Source organism: Hydra vulgaris, chromosome 11 (assembly GCF_038396675.1).
Source record: "Hydra vulgaris chromosome 11, alternate assembly HydraT2T_AEP".
Classification (NCBI taxonomy): Eukaryota; Metazoa; Cnidaria; class Hydrozoa; order Anthoathecata; family Hydridae; genus Hydra; species Hydra vulgaris.
The window spans coordinates 37,708,825-37,725,406 of record NC_088930.1 but is presented as its reverse complement, the minus strand read 5'-3'; the positions used below and the strand labels follow the sequence as shown (position 1 = coordinate 37,725,406).

Here is a 16,582-nt window from a genome sequence, read left to right as displayed (position 1 = left end):
AATGAGGCTGATATGAATCAGCCTTATTTGAGATATTATTAATCTAACTAGTTAGATTTATATAAACTATATATTAGTTTATATTTATGTTGAATTTATGTATGATTATAAATTTAAATTAATTTATTCTTAGAAGTATTAAAAACACACAAAAGAATTAAAGTTGATTAAGAAAGGAGTAATAACAAATATCTACATTAAAGTTTAGTAATATTAAGTCTTTCACCTTGATTGAGCATTTGTTTACTCTACATTCAGGTAATCAAAGTTAATGCTAAATGATTTTTTCAGCTGTTGTGCTGGACCTCCTGTAATAGCGAGATGTGGCAACTGAAAGACCATGTCTGATTTGTCCAACTCATACACAGTTTTATCTTCTCTTTGATAATTTGAGAAAATTATCAAAGAGAAGATAACAATTTGAGAAAAATAATTACAATTCAACGAAGAAATACACACATATGATTCTTAAGAAATTCTTAATATACAAAAAAAAAATCAGGTATATAACTATAACATGTCAGGTATATAACTATAACATGTCAGGTATATAACTATAACATGTCAGGTATATAACTATAACATGTCATTAAAAAAATACTTTCATAACAAATATTAATCATAATAGTATTTACAAAATCATCCAAATGTATACCTTGGTTGTACTACCAAGGTACACAACATTAGCAACCTCCAAGGTACACCGCTACCATAGTTTTTACAAAATCACTACCATCTATTTATAGGTTATGAGTTAAGCAACTTCAAACATGCCTAAATGTAGCTGAAAACATGCTTTACAAATTTTGATAATCAGTTTTAAAATAAAGTTTATACCTACAGTTGTAGAAAAAAAAGAATTCACCCTAAAGAAGTTACTTTTTGATACCGGAAACAAACTTTTATTTTTATTGCAACAAATGTGTTAAGCAGTGGTAAAACATTTTATTATGAGTCTTTAATAACCAATACATGCAACAAAAATTTTAGTTTGAATTCATTACTCAAGATGGCAGCACAAGAGGCATTGACGTGCCTCCAAGGTACACCACACTCCCCTAAATATATATATATATATATATAAATATATATATATATATATATATATATATATATATATATAAATATATATATATATATATATATATATATATATATATAAATATATATATATATATATATATATATATATATATATATATAAATGTGTATATATATATATATATATATATATATATATATATATATATATATATGTATATATATATATATATATATATATATATATATATATATATATATATATATATATATATATATATATATATATATATATATATATATATATATATATATATACTAGAGTTATATTATATAGAGAAAGAGATTTATAATATGTGTATACAATTTATATATATACATTATGTTATAGTGGCTTCGCCAAATACTGAATATTTGGCTAGGTACTTAGCCATAGCACTGAATATTCAGCAACACAATTATTTTTTTATTATACTTGATTATTATACATCAAATTTTTAACTATAACTATGTATAAAAGTAACATATTCTTCAAACCATTCAAAAAGCTTACAAAAATAACCAGCTCAGGTATTTCTTTCATTTCCTATATATGATAGAAAAATTGTGATGTGGGATAATCTATGAGGAATTTGAAACCATTTGCTGTCATCAAACCATGAAATTGTCTTTAAGTATAGACATCTTTAAAAAATAAATCTTCTTATCTTGTTCTGAAAACTAGAAACTTATTGATAATATACTTAAATATTAGTAGTTCTATATTTGGTAACCATTAACAAAATACAAAAAGCTTTTTGGTTTACTTAGTTTTGATAAGATGAGATTTTCACAATAAGTTTTAAATGTTACCTATATGGCTTATGTACCTTTATACATAGAGAAGTTTGCAAAATAAATAATTTATAAAAATAAATTAAGTTTTAACTCACTGCACAAACTTGTTGAATTTAGCTTATTAAATAATTATATTTCAGGCTAATAAAGTCTATCTGCTTTGCAGTCAAGCTTTACAGAAAATAAAAAAAATTCTAGAGGTGACTATAGTATCTTTGGCAGTTAATGACAGAATGGTTAAAAAATTACAAATTGTATGTATCAAGTAAACGCGAAAACAGGAGAGAATTCATTTATGTTTACGGAAAAGAACTTGATGTTTGCTTGAGCAACAACTATGATAATATTTGTAGAAAAGAGTAAGAAATGCAACATTGTAACAATTGTAAGAAATGCAACATTGTAACAATTGGACAGAGGCTCATATTTAGCGGCCAGATCATGTTCAATAACAATTACAATGATATTTTGGACCTTTTCAATGTCCAAATGACCTCATCAGAAGAACCTGCACAAGTATGACAACATTATTCCATACAAGGGCGAGTAAGAGATTTATAGAGATAAAGATGGGAATTAAAGAATTAAAAAATGGAGTAGTGAACGAGAGGGCAATAAAAAGAGACTTTAGTAGTTGCTAACTTTGCAATTGATTCTATAAAGATTTAATAAGTAATCAGAAATGAACAATAATCTAAAAAGACTTTAAGTCTAAGACTCAAGTGTTGCCTTTCATTAATATAATAAAGGGAGGAACAATAGTTATTACTTGTAATGGATGAGGAACTATAACTATTCCTAGTAAGTTTTGTTAAAGTTTAATTCACTAGTCACTGCAAGCTGTAACAGAAGAGAGATTAGATTTAAAATCAGCTGCCTTTTTTATGGGATCAAAATGTGATGATTTTTTGTCAAGACTAGATTATATAGTTGTCAAAGGATCAAATATGGAATGTTGTTGCACCGCTAAAATTGCAGGAAATATGATGATATATTAAAGTTATCCATTAGGGACAACTTTAATATTGCTGTTAGAATGAAATAATTGGATAGTTTTGAAAGGTTTTTTAAATACAAAATTTAATGCAATTGTTAGAGATGATCACATGACAGACTTTACTGAAAGCCTTTGATATATTCAGAGCAATAGCTCTTGCTTCTTCTATCTAATGTATAATAGAACCTTTTTATTATATTAATATATTGCAATAATAAAACAATGTTTTGTTTTTCAAAGAGTTGTGCAAAAAATTAACAAAATGGTTATGATTAGAAACAACCACTACAAAGTTTGAAGAAAACCATGGCTATAAAAAAAGGGCTAAATATAAGGTTTGACTTAATAATGAAAAGAAGTAATATATACTTGCATGTCATCTTGGTTCTAAGAAATTATAAAGGAGACCAGAGTTGTTAGTCCTTGGCCTTGCCTTTATCCAAAAACTAAGCCTTTGACCTTGGTCTTGGCCTTGGCCTTGAAAATTTTGACTTTGGCCTTGATTGTTTTGGTCTTGGCCGTCAAAAAAAAAAAAACATAAAATTAAAGAATTAAAAATTTTCATTCTTTGTTTTTATGCATAATTTGTTTTCAGCTTTCATATATGTCTACAAGTTTCTTATTGGCTTGACTTTTATTTTCTTGTTGAATTCTGCGCATAACCTAGGCATAACCTTGGTCTATTTTTACAACATGTGGTTTTATTGTAACAGTACTTGCTACCTACAGTTTTGTTAATAATTGGTCTTAACGTAGGGCAAAAATTTAGGTCTTTGTTCTTAAAAATGTTTGCATAGGCCTTGGTCTTGAAACTCTTATATTATCTTTACCTTAAAACTCTTGGTCTTGACCTTGTAACACTTGGCCTTGGTCTTGGCCTTGGCCTTGCTAATTTTGGCCTTTGTAACAACTATGAAGGAGACACAATATGTAATTCTAAAGGTAAAAATTTTATTTGAGAATAAATTCCAGTCAGTCATAAAGTAGCAGTAAGAAGTGTGATAAAAGGCTGAATCTGATGTAGAAAAAGTACAAGATAAAGGTTTTAAGATTATAACATGGTCTTAACCACCTAAAGGTTATCCTAAAACTGAGCACAAGCTAGAGTCACAAATTTTGGAAAGCAAGACACATTTTATGAAGTGAGCGAAAGTGATAAGTGTTGACAAAGAGAAAAAAAGGACAACAATAAATAACAAACAGAAAGTTCCTTGAGGCCAGAGGAGAGAGAAACAAATGCATATAAAAGAATAGTCAGAATTCAAACTAACAGGTGAACTGATGCGTAAGTATAAGGCCAGGGTAATAGTCACAAGCATGTGACTATTGGATGTGTTAACATCTGCCCAAAATAAGTACTTTTATTGAGACACCATCTATAGTTTTTATTTAGCTAAGCCTTAAGGATTGGGGTCATTAAAGTCTTAACTTCTTCTAGTCTTTGCTTAAAAATGCAAATCCTTCAAGGCTGTAGGATATGTATTGAAAAATCTAAATACCTGAATTTACTTAACCTTGCGTTAACATTCTTGTTACCATTTTTTGAAAAACATTTTTTAAGTTTGATGTGACTGTGGTTTCACACTTGTATGTTTCAGACAGGTTTCCATAATGTCATTTTCTTATTTAAATATGGTTTTATGAAATATTTGAAGTATTTTTTTGCAACTGAACAGCCTTCTGGCATAACGTGTTTGGAGATCAGAACTAATAAATTTTGTTGTGATACTACCATTTAGAAGATTACAATCCAAGGTTGATGAACTCCTCTTACCCTTATCAACAACTAAATTAAGGATTTCGTATAAAGTTTTTCTTCTCCTAAGTAAGTTCATCACAGTTTATGAGCTTCACTTATGCATTAAAGTCACTTGTGCTTTAAAGTTTGATGAGCACTGAAGTCACAAATGACAACAATATTGGCTGAGGGAATAAGAGAAAAAAGGAGAGCAATAAATGATAAACAGATACCAGTATAGGATCTGTTTCTTGTCGTGATCGGAACTAGTGGCCGCATAGTTGTTTCTTGTTTGTTTTTTAATTTTAGTTAAATTAAAGAAATAATTAAAAATAATTAAAAATCAGTTGTTTATTTTTAAGACATTCTATAATAATAATAATTTAATATAATTTAAATTAATAATATAATAATAATAATAAAAATAATATAATTAATAATATAATAATTTTTTGGTGAAATTAATAAGATTGGGGGTTTTATGGCAGAATTTTTGTTATTGCTGGTTTATTTTTAACATTGTTAGTTAATGTAAAAGATAAAGAAAAATTACTCAAACTATGGTTATGTAAAATTAAAAAACTCCAATAAATGTCTCGAAATAAAGTTTTAATTAGACTGGCATAGAAAGGAAAAACAAGTTTATTAAAGAATTATTTTTACTACTAGTTCTAGTAGTATATCAGTAATCAAAGTTCTTACCAACATTTTATTTAAAATAAAGTTTAAAATGTTTAGGTAAACAGTTGATTAAATGGCCGTATATGTTAAACAGTCTTGTTTGTTTATCTCATATAAAAAACATTTTTTGAATTAAAATAGAGCATTTTTTAAATAAAATAGAAAAAGAATTGAGTAAAAAAAAAGTTGAGTGACCTTTGTTTTCATTTGTATGATTACCACAGCAGTCATATAAACTACAATTCATTTCAATGGTGATAGAAAAAAAGAAATTCACATGATAAGTTTTCAACCAAGTTGAATGCTTTATATTGAATATTTAAATGTGTCTGTTGGGTCATTCCATGCCAAGTGGATAGGGTCCCTCATGGACCATCTCAGATTTTATTGAAACTTTTCGATTTTGTACATATATATGAGAAAAGCATGTTTTGAAAATTTTAGAGCATTTTCTAATATGGTTCTTGAGAAAATGCTATTTAAGTAGTGGGCTATTTTGCATGAAATTTCACTCTACAAGAAAAAAGGTTTTTTTCATCATTTTTAACAGCTAATAACTTTTAAACAAGTTGGTTTTGTACTTCAATTATTTGAAGATAGCAAGTATGCTATGGATACTTGTTAAAAAACAAAAAATTTAAAGGCATCTTAACTTTTCTATAATGGCAGGCTAAAGTTGATATTTTTGGTTTAAGATTGAAGTTTTTTGTAATTTTAAAGAGGTTAATCTTAAAAACTAGTTCAAAGATTAATATAAATCGAATTGCCTGTTGATCAACACAAGGTGGATAAATATTTTTAAAAAAATAGTTGATTGAAGAGTTACATTCTAAAGTTATTGGTCATTAAAATGAGTCGGATCAAGATTTTCTTAAAATTGATCTGCAATCCAAAGCATCTGTTGTCTGAGATGACATTTTTTTTTCATAAAATTTCTTATACGCATCAATCAAAGAATGTTAATAAAAACCAAAAAAATTGATGAGCACTTATATATAATCCCAAAAGATCTCTAAAAATCAGGTAAATTTTCCATAAAAAAATCTGAAGTTAACAAAATAAATAAATGCATCGAATTAAAAGCAAAATAGCCCACTAATTAAATAGCGTTTTCTCAAGAAGTATATTAGATATTGATTTAAAATTTTCAAAACATGCTTCTCTCATATATATTTGCAAAATCAAAAAGTTTCAATAAAATCTGAGATGGGCCATAGGAACCTCATAAAAATTTGCTTCACTTGGCATAGAATGGCCCTGTTGATAAAACAAAGAAACAGAGAGATTGATCCCCAAAACAGTTAAATTCGGTTTAGAATATCTAGTTTAAAATATATAATCATGACATCATTAAAAACCATGTTTTATTGATTTTTTCCTCATTGTAATTGAATACATATCATTATTTGTAATACATATCATTATTTGAATACAATAGATATCATTATTTGAATACATATCATTATATGTAATTGAATACATATCATTATTAATAGTAACAATAAAAAATTAATATGCGCTAAAAAATGTTTTTGCACTACAAAATGTAATGCTTATCATAGGAAATCTCAGAAGTCTACCCATGTTGCCAGGTAGACTTATCATTCCCTATGCATTTTCAATATTAATTACGTTTTTTAATTGAAGTGATGACATACTAAAAACATTTTTGAAAGCAAAAAAAATCAGTTATTACAACCAAAAACGAAGTCGCGTTATAAAGTGAGATTAGAATGAGTAAAAAGTTATTAGACTATACGCCATTTTATTGTCTATAAAAGTTTAGAAATATTTCATTAAGTAATTAAAGTTATGAAAACTTATTTGTTTGAAAAAGTGACTATGACCACTTAATCGATTGCTTACCTTGTAATCTTAACAACTGTATTTATGCAATCACCCTGTACAACAACTATATTAGTATTTACTACAACACTTACAAAGACGATTATAACACCAGTTAAAATGGTATTATTGGTAAATTAGTTGTAAAAATAAGTCAACAGTTACTAGTAGAGTTTTTTTCTCACTCCAAAATTGAATATATTCTTATATATACAATTAATTATAAAGAAAAAAACTTTTAAATAATGTATTTAAAAGTTTTCTCTGCATAACCGAGTGTAAAACATGTGTGTTTCCCATAATATTGCTTTTGTCTCTTAACATTATGTTAAGTTACAAAAGCAATATTATGGGAAACTTATGCAAGCAACAAAACATAAGCGTTAAAACAATATATATAATATGAGTAAACACATTGATTACATAATTGATATTATATATGATTGTAATATATATATGATATGATAATATAATATGATTTTTAAGTACATAGTATTCACATACTAACATTATATTTTTCATTTAAATTTAAATAAAGTTTATTATTTCAGATTTAGATGTTCGTGTAGGATGTGTGTTGGGACATCATTTAGTAACAAAAGAGCTATGGGCAATCCATCGTAATCAGCAATCATATTTATATTTTCATGGATTTTACGGAAAATGGTTGGCTGTGAGCAAAGGAGACAATATAGCTGCTAATAACTTTAATAAAAGTATGAGAATGAGTTTAGAAGATGATGAAGATCAAGTTTATACTTTTGGATCAAATCAGTGGATGGGTATTCATTTTTTAAAGCTTATTAAATTGTTCTATTTTTCCTTTTTTTTTGTTTATATTATACAATCTTTTATTTTTTTTTTAAATTATTCAATATTTCTAAATGATAGGCGTAGTAGTTGCTTTAATTTTAATGACGCATGGTTGAATTGGTAAACTTGGTTGTATGGTTGAAGTACGATGATGACTTATGAAGGGGTGCAATATAAGGCTTGAGACTTTTTTAGTATATGTTTCTCATTTTTAAATTTTGTCCAAATTTTCTAATTTTTTTCAATAAAACAAAATTTTGTGATGGAAGCAAATCTTTAGGAGTTTTAAAATACTTTTAAATTTTTTAATTTTTAGAAACATCTAAGTTAGTAAAATAAGTTTTATAATTTCTAACCATAAGAAAACATCTTTTTTAGCTGTAGTTTACGAAATTTTAATTTATTAATCTACTTATATGTTAATCACTAGAATCGTATTGACTATTAAACATATTTAATGAATAATCTAAAGTATTAATTTCACACAACTTTTGTTTCAAACTGGCAAAGAAAGATTTTAAGGAGAGAATCAATAAAAGGCTAAAACTCCCGTTCATTGATCGTTTTACTCAAAATTTTAGTTTAAAGAATTTGTATAATCTCGTTGGAAAATTCAAAAAAGACTATTATTGAGGAGGCAAATTTGCTTTTTTTTTTTTTTTTTTTTGTAGTGTTCTGACTTTTTTTTTACTATACAGCCAATATACATTAGTTAAAACTTCTTTCGTAAATAGCAAAATAAATTGAACTCTTTTTGAGAACGAGTTAAATTGGAAAATGTTTTGATTCCCTCAAATTTTTTTGTTTTTGAGATGGCTTTCGTAAAAAAGACATTAAAACGATGTTTAATTTTTTTTTTCAATGCAAAGATTATTCCAACTATTTTTTTTTCTTTTTTTTTTCCTTTTTTTTTAATAGTGTACAGGAAGATAATAATGTAAAAAAAAAATAAGCGTGTTATTATACTACATATAATACATACTATATATATAATTAACTTTAAAAAATTTTAATTTAGAAGAAAAATAGTAAAAAATATAAAACTACTTTAAAATAAAATATAGAAACTAAAATAACTTCCACCTCGGAGGGTTTGAACCCGTAAACTTGCCAGCCGCACCACATTCTTGAAGTAATTTAACATCCACAACGCTACGCCATTATATTAAGTATAGCTAAAAATTACATTGTTTTAAAAAGATTTTTGTACATTATATGCAATTATTTGTACGCACATGTAAATAATGAGTTGTTTTATTATTAGGATGGAACAGTTTTTTGATTCCTAGTATCAATTTTTTTAAATTATTATTATAAATTAAAATCAAATATTTGTACACTATTTTTCTAATACAAGGGAAGTTTGCATAAGATAAGCAGGTTCATAAGATGGTATAACCTTTTTTACGGGTAGACTAAATTTTTTTGCGAATTTTTTTGGTTGACTAAATTGATACAAGTTTGGCGGTGTTATTTATTTTAATTTCTTGGTTGTATTGTTAATATACTTTTATTGTTTTATTGTTAAAAAAATTTACCATCCCCGTTATAATTTTTTATTAGTCAATATTTTGTAATTACGTCAGAACGAAACAAGATCATCAAAAAATGTATTATATCCTCAATATTTTATCCTTATCTACTGCTTATTCCATGGGTTATATGAGATAATACATAAGCTGTTGAATATAAATATAAATATTATAATATTTCGGCTGCAAAAAATAATACCCTGTTAGCATGCTCAACTTATGCAACTTTACCCTATCTATGCAATTCAAAAATGTTTTATATCCATTTTTGTTGCATAAAGTTATAATTATTTGTAATAAATTACTGATAACAAGTTGCTGTCATGTAATTTTATTATATTTAGGAAACGCTGAGGGATTGTTTTATCGCAACGGTTCATTGAGCTCATGGTTGCAAAAAGTCCGCTGGACTCTTTAATCATTTTTTATCATAAATATTTCAAGTCAAGTTGTTTTATATATATATATATATATATATATATGTATATATATATATATATATATATATATATATATATATATATATATATATATATATATATATAAAATTAGTATAAAAGGAAATTAGTCTAATCTAGGAAATTAATTTAAAAGGAAAATAATCGTGAAATTGTTTGTGAAATAATATTTTTTTAAACAGTAAAAGTTTGATTTCTTTGATACAAAACTTCATAAATGTTGATAAATCAACTGATGAATAGCTTTTAATATATTTATAATGTATATTGTATGATATGTAATATATATAATTTTATTATAATTTTTTCAAATAAAAATACTGTGTGGTGATACTAAGTGGTGATTTTCATCACCACTGTACTAGAAATTAGTGTTTAAAATATATTTATCATAGAGTTCAGAGTTTTCTCTAAACATCTTTCAATGGTGTTGCTTTAATTAAATATTTAATTTTTATATAATAATTGATTTTAATGTTATTATTGATATTTTATTATTAATAGTTTAATTTTAATGATAATAATTAATTAAATGCATCATAAAAGTTTGTTTTAAGATACTGCAATTTCTTTTGAGCGCGGTAAATAATTGATATCAATAATTTGATACTATTACATTATGTGACTGTAAATCACTCTCTCAAAGTAGCCTTTAAATGTATTCCCCATCATATGTTCGTTATACTGTCCTTGGTAACGACGTTCAAAGTCCAATATATCTTGATGAAAGCGCTTGCCTTGCTCCTCAGATTAAGCACCCATGTTATTTTTGAATTTGTCGAGATGCGAATCAAGCATATGGACTTTCAAAGATATTCTGCATCCCATTTTGGCGTAATACTTTATGAGAGTCTTCACCAACTCCACGTAGTTTTCAGCTTTGTGATTACCTAAAAAGCCCTAAACAACTCCAACAAAACTTCACCAATAAAACTGCAAGGAAGTTTTGTGAAACCTCCTTGAAGACGAATGAGAAATGATACCATCTTGAAGTTTCCGATAACCTCCCCTATGTAGACATTATACTTTAATGCACTCAAGCAACAGTTTGACACTGGTGTAGTCTTCTTTGAGATGCACAGAGTGGGCCATCGGGAAGATGCCCACTCTGTGCATCTCAAAGAAGACTACAAAACCGCTTTTTGGAAAAAGAGTAGTGGTTTTCATTGTGAAGCAACACTGCTTTAAGGCTCCGCGATAAACTGTCAATAAATAGGCGTCTATCAATAGAATAACATCCGATACGTATAGCCTGAAATAGATCGGCAACGTCGTTGCAGAAGCACAGCCCATCACGCTAACTGAAAAAGTTGGAGAATCTTTGATACCGCTTCCTCTGATCTGTGGCTTGTACGCATTTATCAACCAAGTTCAATTGTTTGAGTCTAGATATCAGAAGCTCAGCATTCGATTTCGTAATCCCAAGGTCCCTAATTAAATTGTACATGTCTTTCTGGTTAGAGAAGTACGGCTTTCTATTCCCAACTTCATCAGCGGAATTGTAGTTCATATCTCCAGTATCAGCCTCGGTAACTAACTTGCTGCTGTCTCCTAAAGATAGCCGATGTCGCCTTGAAAAATTTGGAACAGGCAAATCGGGCGATGGAAGAAGGTATGTCCTGATAAACGATATGAGGAACATTTTTCACGGGACGACGTTTTTTTGGGTTTACCATGCAGAAGTAGGAGTTGCTTGAGTGGTCCGTCGGCTCTCGCCAAACTCGCGGGATAGCAAACTTCACGACTCGCTTCTTTCCTCTGTACCAACCTGTAAAATAGGACATAATAATAAATAAGACTTATAATAATTTGAGGACAGGAAGTATCAAAATATGGAACGATTTCAAGATGGAACGTATTTGCCTACAGTTCACGACTTCAGACAAAACTTTGTAAATTACAACTCCTTGAAATAAAAAAGATCTTTAGAATTTAAATTTTATGAAAATAAATTAAAATACATCTAAGCAAGAAGCAACTGTTCAATTTACCTTCAAGTGGTTTTTTGCAATATTTGCATGTGAAATGCGGTGCGCAAGTTTTGTCTTTATGAACTGTCCGCACACGTAACAGAATGAATCAGCTGGATACAAACAACCTTTTTATGCCATATCAAACAAATAACTTCTTTCCAACTACAAGTTGTTATCCTTTCAGTCTACTATAACACAAACTGGAATCTTGGTTCAAGACACTTGTGCTTCTATATTTGTGCAGCTACTTTTGGAGTTTTCAAGAACGTTCAAGAAAGTTGTGAGAGTTTCTCGAAAGTTTTAGAAGTTTTTTTATTTTTCTAGAGTGTTTAGGAGAAACAGTTCTAGGTGTTCATGAATATTATAGGAGAAAGCTCGGCATTAAAAGCAAATTGAAAATTTTCTGGAAAACACGCGATTTTCCAAATTTTATTGTCCCGGTCACAAAAATAAAGTTTTTCTGGAATAACAGCGGTTTTTTTTCTGTTCTAAACCTAACGGGATAGAAAACACACCTTCAACCCAGGAACAGAACATAAGTTAAAGTTTGTTACAAGTGATTAACTATACCAATTAAAAAACGTTAAGTATTGATTTAAATTTAATCGCTTTATATACGTTTGAATCTAAACGCTTTTATTCGTTTAATAAACGTGTAAAAATGTACGTTATCTCGGCGTCTAATAGAAAGGGATGAAAATTTCCCAAATATTTTCAACTCGAGAAAATTTCCTGAAATTTTCTGAATAGTCTACTTAATCGATTATGAGCTTCCTACTTATTGACTAAAGTCAATTTAGCCGAGTTAAAGTCTCAAAATCCTAATATCTTTTCATTCAAATTTTTTTTACTTTGGATTATGTATTTCATTTTTTTTATTATTATTTTGTTAACTCGATGATTTTCATAAATACTTTCATACAGGGCCGCTCCAAGCTGGCTCGGAGCTCTGAGGCAAATTTTAATTGCGAAGCTCCAAAGTTTAAATACATCTATACAATCACATTACATCATGATGATTATATCAATAATGACATTATATCAATAATGACTTTTTGATAGTGTTTAAGTATTTAAGATGGTCTCTAAATCATTGGGGTCTGCGAATGGATTGCCCCGTTGTCAGAGTAGCCCTTCTTTTATATTGATTTGCTCCATTATTATGTAAATGATTTTATATTTAAAAAACAGAAAGCAAACATAAATTACTTTATTATTTTTATTACTATGTGTTTCAAAAAAATAAATTATTCCATACTTTGACTAAATCGACTTTTAATCGACTTCGTCGATTTCAAAAAATATATTAGTCGATTTAGTCAACTGTCGAATTATTTAATAGTCGTAACAACACTAATTTCAATTTTAAAAATTTTTGAAAATTTCCGGAAATTTTGAGCAAATTTTCACGGAAACTTTCCATCCTACTAATAGACGTTTATTCTAAACGTTATTCTGGATTTCATTCTAAACGGATAAACGACCAATACTAAACGTTTAGTCTAAATGTTATTTCGACATTTAATAGACATCCAAGTGTTTATTGGAAAGTAAGATAAATTTGTAATAAAATGGTAATAGATTAAGTTTTTGTGCTTTTTTATCCAGTTTTAAAATAGTTTTTAAGAAAACAAAGCGTAAGCAATCTAGCGTCGGAGAGTGACGTAAAACCGGTAATTGTCAAAAAAAGTCACAACTTTTCACACAACTCACAACTTTTACTCACAACTTTTCTTGCTTTTAGATGCTACATATTTTGTTGCAAGTTTAATACATCTTTCTATTTGTTACGTTTTGTAAAAAAATTGTAAATTTAAAAAAGAAACTTGCTTTTGAAAATAAATTACATAAAAGTGCGGACGTGCTTTTTCTTTTTTTAAGACTTTAAAAATAAAATCGCGTCTCGCGCAAAAATGGCTTAAAATGCTGAATCGATTCGAGACAGAATTGTAGAATTTAGAATCTTCATGGATAATAAGCCGATTGGTTATAACAAATATATGAATGATAGAGCGAAAGAAATTGTTGAAAACATTACTGAAAAAGTTGGTTAAAATAAACTAGAGTCTAACTTACCATAAAAAAGGACGATGTTTAAATCAATAAATGACGTTAGCGCAATGACAAAAATGAAATTGACATATGAATGTAATATGCCTGTAGTCTTCACAAAAAGAGAAGATTACGGTTTTCTCATAACAATTAAGTGTGGCCTTACAATTACAGACAATGAACTATTTGTAAAGTTAACACCATATATTGAAAACATTATTTCTGTAAAACATACGACATAATATGTCGTATGTTTTACAGAAATAATGTTTTCAATATATGGTGTTAACTTTACAAATAGTATCAAAATCATATTATGATTTTGATAAATTAATCGAAGATGGTAGACGACAATTTAGAGTCAAATTAAAAGTTTTGATCAGGGACATACCACACCATATTGATTTAAACAATGCAAAAATAATATTAAACTTTGCTGGAAATTAATTTTTTTGTAGAAACTGTAACAACACCCATGCACCGAGATTTGAAAAAATCTCGGTGCATGAGAGAAAACCGCTTTTTGGAATGCGAATGGAATAAGCTCCACTTTGTTTTATTAGTATTTAGAGTTATATAACTCTAAATACTAATAAAACAAAGTGGAGCTTATTCCATTTGCTCTCCAAAAAGCGGTTTACGCCATTAAACTTTCTTCAAATTTTTATCAATCAAATTGAATTAAAAAGGAATTCCGTAACTAAATTTTTAGGTATTTATCTTGATGAAAACACCACTTGGTATCATCATGTCGACTATATAAGCACTAAAATTTTAAAGAACATTGGAGTTTTATATTAAACACGAATCTACTTCAATGAGAAAATTTTAATCAAACTTTATTTTTCATTTATACACAGTTATTTAAGTTATGCTAATATTGCTTGGGGTAATACAGAAAAAAGTTGAATATCACCGTCAGAAATATGCAATTAATTTTAATCTGCTTTGCAAATCGCTATTCTCACACAAAACATTATTTAATTGTAATGAGAAATTTAAATATATACGAGCTAAATATATAATGTTTTATGCATGTGGAAAAATGGCTTGTCCCTATCTGTCTTCAAAGATATTTTTACTCCGAAACCTATCAACAAATACAATTTGAGAAGTACTGATTTTTAAATAAACCTTTTTGTCAAACGATCTTTAATTAATTTGTATCGCCTATCTTGCACCACACCTTTGGAATAAAATTGTTTTACCAAATTTTGATTTTGAACAACCCATTACATTTAGTCTTTTTAAAAGTAAATTAAAGAGCTTAATTTTTTCATTAGATGACGTATTATGTTATTACTAATAATATGAATTAATAACTTTGCCTTTTACATTTATTTACATTTATTTACATTTATTTACATTTATTTACATTTATTTACATTTATTTACATTTATTTACATTTATTTACATTTATTTACATTTATTTACATTTATTTACATTTATTTACATTTATTTACATTTATTTACATTTATTTACATTTATTTACATTTATTTACATTTATTTACATTTATTTACATTTATTTACATTTATTTACATTTATTTACATTTATTTACATTTATTTACATTTATTTACATTTATTTACGTTTATTCTTACTTATTTTATTGATTTTTATACTTTTTACTTAAAATTTTATTATATTTTGGTACGTACACGTTTATATAAAATATTGGTGATTAGATCCGCGTGATCTAGTTTAATTATATACTTTCTTTGTAGAAGTTTAATATTATTTGTTGTTATCTTTGTTAAATGCTTGTTTGAACTTATTTAAGGATCTGATGACAAGGTCCTTTGATCTTCTTTCAGATTCCTTGTTTTATATTTTACAAACCATTTAAATACCGAAAACAAAAACATCGTTGTTAATGATCAAAATTATTGATGAAAGCTTTAAAAATTATTTTATAAATATTGGAAAGACACTAGCTAATTAAATAACTCAAAGTAAAAAGATTATTAAATCATATTTAAAAGAACTTTGGACTTTGTAATGGACTTATGACTGACTTATCTTCTGGTGAGCTTCGAAATGCATTTATAACAATAAAATCAAAAAAGAGTCCGGGCCTTGATGACATAAGCTCTCAGATGGCTAAAGAAGTTTATGATGTTATTGAATATCCCCTAATGAATATTTTTAATCTCTCGTTAAAAAATGGATTTTTTCCTTAAAAGTCTTAAAAACTTAAAACTAGCACGCGTAGTTCCAATAAAATAATTCCAATTTAAAAGTAGAGATAACTCTACTTTATCAAACTATAGGCCTATCTCCATACTTCCATGCTTCTTAAAAGTACTTGAGCGCATAATGTACAACAGACTTTTTACATACCTCCAAAATCACATAATCTTTTTTATTAACCAGTACGGATATAAAAAAGACCATTCAGCTGAACATGCAGTAATAAAGTTAGTTAACGAAATTTTGGATAGGTTTGACAAAAATTAATATATACTCGGAGTGTTTATTTTTCAAAGGTTTTTGATACAGTGAATTACAAGATCTTTCTATACAAACTTAGTAATTATGGTATAGGAAAAAAAAAAATTCAAAATGGTTTTGATGCTATCTAAACAATGGAAACAAGCTTTATATTTCAA

At 27.3% G+C, this 16,582-nt stretch overlaps 1 protein-coding gene across 3 annotated transcripts in view; it reads left to right on the top strand.

The window, feature by feature from the left end:
- Positions 1-10,057, top strand: part of LOC105846914 (phosphatidylinositol phosphatase PTPRQ) — a 146,565-nt gene extending 136,508 nt beyond the window's left edge. For all 3 annotated transcript variants that reach the window (XM_065810984.1, XM_065810983.1, XM_065810982.1), the window contains 2 exons: positions 7,691-7,921; positions 9,829-10,057. In XM_065810984.1, the coding sequence (XP_065667056.1) occupies positions 7,691-7,921; positions 9,829-9,902 (305 nt within the window). In that variant the 3' untranslated portion in view covers positions 9,903-10,057. The remainder of the gene's footprint in view (positions 1-7,690; positions 7,922-9,828) is intronic.
- The last annotated feature ends 6,525 nt before the right edge of the window (positions 10,058-16,582 follow it).